The 6,000-nt window shown below is 34.1% G+C and overlaps 1 protein-coding gene across 1 annotated transcript in view; it reads left to right on the forward strand.

The window, feature by feature from the left end:
* Nucleotides 1-5,723, forward strand: part of LOC114632103 (charged multivesicular body protein 1b-2) — a 40,261-nt gene extending 34,538 nt beyond the window's left edge. The window contains exons 6-8 of the mRNA XM_028780605.1: nucleotides 3,601-3,644; nucleotides 4,698-4,770; nucleotides 5,198-5,723. Of these exons, the coding sequence (XP_028636438.1) occupies nucleotides 3,601-3,644; nucleotides 4,698-4,770; nucleotides 5,198-5,242 (162 nt within the window). The 3' untranslated portion in view covers nucleotides 5,243-5,723. The remainder of the gene's footprint in view (nucleotides 1-3,600; nucleotides 3,645-4,697; nucleotides 4,771-5,197) is intronic.
* The last annotated feature ends 277 nt before the right edge of the window (nucleotides 5,724-6,000 follow it).

Genomic DNA, 6,000 nt, shown 5'->3' on the forward strand with positions numbered 1-6,000 from the left:
TAATTTATATTCTTACCAATGGTAAATAACTTTTATCTCACATTCTGGTTAGCATTTATTGTTTGTTTTCTTTCTGTTTTTTTTTTTAACTGAAAAGACATTTTTTCATAAAATATGTTCTAATCACAATTTCTCCTCCTATTTCATCCCCACCTCCAAGTGCATGCCTCTTTCTCTGTCTTTAGAAAGCAGACAGGCAAATAAATAAGAAAACAAAGCATAATGGAACAAAACAAACAATCGAATAGAGGAGAGGAAAGGGCATGAGAAGCACATGCACGCAGAAAGACACATAGGTGTTTTCAAGTATTCTCAGGGCTTATAGTTATGTTTTTGTTCCACCTTGAGTTGACCTTCATATGACATGAAAGGAGATTACGTTTCAGTATTTTGAATGCAGCTTTTGTAGCAACATATATTGAAATGGCTGACATTTCTCCAGCACCTTTGTCCAAAAGTTCTTTTATCTGTAGTATTGGCATGGGTTTATTTCTATATACTGACTCTGTTCCACTGGTCTGTCTTTCTTTAGGCCAATGTCTTACACTACTTTGGTTACTAGGTTTCTGTAGTATGTCTCAGTCAGATGCTGTTTTCCTTCTAGCTTTGACCATTTTATACCTTACATCTTTGACTATATGCATTATTTTGCATATTGATATGGATTTCAGGAACTTTTGCCTAGTTTTATGAATACAGCCACTACAATTTTGATGAGAATTGCTACAGAATGATGGTTCCTCCCCCTCTATGTAAAATCCCTCCCCATCTTTACTTTTTAACAATGTATACATTAGAACAATTATAGCATTGCAATTAAATCATACCTCAGTGTTTAATTTTTTCCTTGGCCTAGGGTGATAGCCCAGTGGGTAAGAGCACTTTACACACAAGCATGAGGACTTGTGTTCAAATCTCCTGAAGAAGTATAAACAGGCATGACACAGAGCATAGCTATAACCCCAGTGTTGCAGTAGACAGAGACAAGAAAGATCTCTGGGGCTTGCTGACCGTCAGTCCAACTCCAGGTTCAATGAGAAACCCTGGGTCAAATGAATAAGGTGGAGAGTGATACAGTAGAGCATATGGTGTCCTCTTCTGCTGTCATACTTGTGTACAAGTGCATGTGTGTCTCCTCAATTTTCATATCAAGCATACACACACATTTGCACAGGTAACACAGAAGTGATTTCCTTCCTTTATCTCCTTCCTGCCTTCTCTCACCTAGAACTAATCTGCTTCTCATCAACAACTCAATCACATGCAAAATAATATAAGCAGGTGTTGATGTTTTGTAATATTATAGGACAGAGTTGGGTAAATGAAAATATACATATCCTATAACCCAGGAGTTACACTTCCAAGCTCATGCACCGAGAGGTTCCTTGTATGTGAACAAACATATGCATACACACACACATACACAAACACACACATACACACACACACACACACACACGGATATTCATTTAACCATTGTCTATGATAGAAATTAAGAAAAAATAAATGTACAGAAATTAAGTATATATGCTAAATTTACTATATTTATATATCTCAAGTGCCTATCAAAGAGTTATATTGAATGAACTATATCTCTAGACACCAATAAAATTAAATTTAGAAGATTAAGGAATGTAAGTTTTAGAACAATACAATACTCAAATTTCAGGACACAGTGCTACTTTAGTTATGTATATAAACAAACCTTCTTTATATGTTTTTATTATATTCTGAATATTTTCTACATTTTTGAAAATATTTTTGAATGAGTTCAAAGAACAAAAGAAAGTAAGGTCCCAACAATAAGATTAGTAGTTTCCTTTGAACCATGCAACTTATTACTGGTAGAATTATGACCACACTTTAGAATTTCTTCTTGTGTGCTCAGACATTTTTAATAACTGCTTAAAAATGAGAAGAGAGTTTTGATTAAACAGAAGGTATTTCTTAAGAACTCTTATAATATAGTAAATGTGTCAATATAGGACTAATTGTGTGTGCACCTATAAGCCCAGCATTTGGAAGCTTGAAACCAGTGAACCTGAAGTTTCAGGAATTCCACACCACACTAAGTTACATAGTGAAGCCCTGTGACAAGAAAGCAATAATAACAAAGTAGCCAGAAATCCATATGAGATTGGTTTCAAGATCCCTAATAAACATCAAAACCCAATGATGCTCTATTTCCCTATTTATAGTTCTAGTGTTTGCATATAACACATATGCATCTCACACAATATTAATTGCCTCTTAACTACAAGTAATGCCTAGCACAATGTAAGTGTTGTAGTTCACTTTCTGGATTGTAGAAATGTTAACAAAGTGAAGTCTGTAAATTACGGGCACAATTTCTTCTCTGAATGTTTATGGTTTGCAATTGGCTAAGCCTATAGTCAAACCTGTGTAGGTTTCTGTGCCATAGATACATAATGTAAGTATATTTTGTTAATATTTTTTGTCAAAAGTCAATATCATGTCAGATTTGAGTTGTTTTATAGAATAATAAATCTAAGCTAATTTAAATCTATCACATACAACTAAACTGGATTATGATGGAACTTTATAAGTTAGATCACTCCCTTTGTATATTATGTTACTCACGAGATGTGAGTCTGACTTCCAGCATTGTTCAGACAACTTCAGTATTAGGTGTTAAAGCTTAACATTCCTGAAAGAGCAGAGACAGCTTGTCCTAACACTTCATAGTACTTGAGAACTAGGGAAGAAAGGGACTGAGGAGCACACTCTAGGCTGCCTGCATCAGACATTGGAGTACCACATTTTAAATGTTCCAGGGCTGGTCCCTTTCACTGTAACTTGCCACCAGTGAGAAATGGTTCCCCTCAGTACAGAAACTTACCAGACGTTTGCATTTGTACCTCTGCCTCAGACACTAAGAACCCTAGAGAAGCTCATCCTCAACCTTTTACCTCTGACTCTCAGGAGAAAGGTGGTTTTAACCTAGACATGTGAGTGAACTCTAAACTAGAAAAGGTTCTTGGGGAAACAAGCCAAGACAGAGCCTGGGTCAATTAAGTGTTACCAAGTTAAAGTGAAAGACAGTAAACTGCTTTTCATCAGTTTTTATTTTCTCTTTGCTGTTTTGCTATTTCGTGTGGCTTATAATGTAAAATTAATTGTTAAGATTTGTCCTGAATAAATATTTATTTCCTGTAAAATTAAAATAAAACTTAACATTCAGTAAGTTGTGCTCTGAAATGATGTAGCGCCCTCTTGTGGCAAAAAATATTTTAAAGGTTTGTTTTAAAAGTTTTTCAGGGCAAGGAGTATGTGTGTGTCTGTGTGTGTGTTGTTTGTTTTATTTTACAAAAGAATTATTATTTTACTTTTGATTATGTGGGGATGAGAAAACTGTGTACTAGTGACAACATATTCCTGTGGAGGACAGAGGAATTATATCCCCCAGGTTTTGGAGTTAAATACAGTTGTGAGCCTCTGGACGTGGTTACTAGGAACTGAACTGCTGAGCCATCTCTCTAGCCCCTATTTTAAACGTTGAAGGTCAGTTTCCCAAACGAAACCCAAAACCATGTAAAATGTAACACTACAAAACTATGAATTCATGTTTTCTTATTTTAGAACCAAGTGGATATGCTGCTTCAGGAAATGGCAGATGAAGCTGGGTAAGGTGTTGCTATTCAAGTCCTTTTAAATAATCTGCATTTGAAATTTAGAGGTCCTAAATGTTGATGAAATTAGGTTAGGGCTGTGAGCAGAGTTCCTACATAGTATATGTGAGGCCCTGGAGTAAAGAAGCATAAGCACTTCTAAAAATTTGCTATGGATTGAAAACTTTGTCTTTAAACCCATTAGTCCAATTTGGCGTTTTGACTTTTTTCAAATCTCTGGAGATAGATTCATTCAGAGTGTGATGTTAAGAAATACCTGGAGATGGTCCAGGGGTAAGGATGCAGCCCCATTTCGCTCAGTTATGTCAACTATATGTATCCATATATTGCTAGCTATTTCTTGGGAAAATGAGACCAGTATTGAGAAATTAATTAATTCAGTAACTGGAGTAAGAGAAGCACATAGAACCACTGATATAGAAACACTAATTTCCAGCATTAAGGACTTTGAGGTATCTAGTTGTCTGAGTTAACAATTTTCATAATGAAATTTTAGTATAGTGTATGTTTGCCTTTCTAAAAAAAAAATCTGCCAATAGCATCCCTTAATGCCATTTAAAATTACTGTTTTAACTGTAGAATGTTCATGCTAGAATACACTATTTTAGAGACAAACAGAAAAAAATAGTTTATATCCTAGAAGAATAGTGCAGTAAGAGAGTAAGGTCATGGACCTTAGAGGTCAATGAACAACAGCCCTAGATCTAAAATGAAAAAATCTAAAACAATTTTAAGCAAAAAAAGAGAAATTCTTGATTCTACTAAGAGAATTCAGGAACTGAACACTAAACTAGATTTGAATCCTAAAGTTACTTTTATCTGGCTCAAGGAAAATGTAGACTCAAGAAAAATACTTAAAGATCATCAGTCACGTATCCAAAATCATTTTGAAGACATTCAAGTTCTATTTACGTGTAAACATAGTTTTACTTTTACTTAAAGTAATAAAAGGTTACAGTGCTCAAGTTTGCAGTACTTATATGATTATTATAAAATATCTGTTAACATTCATGTATTCTGATTATTTTTAATTTTATCTTTATTTAGCCTTGATCTCAATATGGAGCTACCACAGGGTCAGACAGGGTCCGTTGGTGCAAGTGTTGCTTCTACAGAGCAGGTAGAGGTTGAATTTTATTTTAATTCATATATCTGCTTTATATTTAAATCAAAATTTAGGAAATGTATATGTATGTATATATGTATATGTATTCATGCAACATATATTTACATACAAGAAAACATTCTCCTTTTTTATGAAGAGTATTTTTCTACTATGACACATCATTATAAATGTTAGCTCTGGAGTTAGCTCTGGAGTGGTGGGCATTTTCAATTTGCATGCACATTTCATTTTTTATATTGTTTTGCTAACCTTCATACTGCTCTAAGTTCAACTTCTTTTGAGCTATTTAAAAAGCTAAATGCCTTACGGTTATATGAATTTTATATGATTTGAAATTGTATTAAAATGGAAGAGGATTAAAATGTTATGCTTAAAATATTTGTTACAGCCTTTGATAATTTATAAATTTGGCTTCCTCTAGGATGAACTGTCACAGAGGCTTGCTCGTCTTCGTGATCAAGTGTAACTTAAATAACTGGTGCTTCTGCTTCCTCCACGGATTTCTCAAACATCATTTGTGTGTGTATATATAGATAAGTTGTATTCTAGTTTCAAAAGCATCATACATGACAAAATGTTTGGATAACATATGTGATGCTTTCTTTCGCCTTGTGTATTTCACAGTGCATTGAGAAATTCCAAGGAATTTCCGTATTGGCAGATTTTATAGTTCTATATATTATGCGTAAAAGTGTGAGGGACATATTTTTGTAGATGTCTTTGGCAAAGGTAGCATTAGTTTTCTGTATATTATACATCTTCCTCAAATATTAGAGCAAACATCTAGCACCAAAGTACCGCTAAGTAAAGTAATTTTGTCAGAATAATATATAGAATAAAGGCTTTGTTTTTACTTATTGAAAGTAACTTTCAATTATTGTCTGTGATGAAATTTGATTTTGTAAAAATAAAAACAGGGAAATCATGTTCATTTAATATGTTTACCAGAACATAGCCCAGATCATCTTATTTTAAGTATCAAAAAATAGACTGTATCAATTTCTATGAAAATTATTTTTGTTTTGTATGTATGGTTATTTTGCCTGCATGTTTAACTGTGTACTTATTTGTGTGTCTGGTGCCCACAGAGGCCAGAAGTAGACATTGGATTCTCCTGGAACTAGAGTCACAGACAGTTGTGAGCCAAAATGTGGATGCTGGGATTCAAAGCCATCTCTTCTAGAAGACCAGCCAGTGCTCTTAACTCCTGAGCCATGTGTCCAG

This window comes from Grammomys surdaster, unplaced genomic scaffold (assembly GCF_004785775.1).
Source record: "Grammomys surdaster isolate TR1022 unplaced genomic scaffold, NIH_TR_1.0 61, whole genome shotgun sequence".
Lineage (NCBI taxonomy): Eukaryota > Metazoa > Chordata > Mammalia > Rodentia > Muridae > Grammomys > Grammomys surdaster.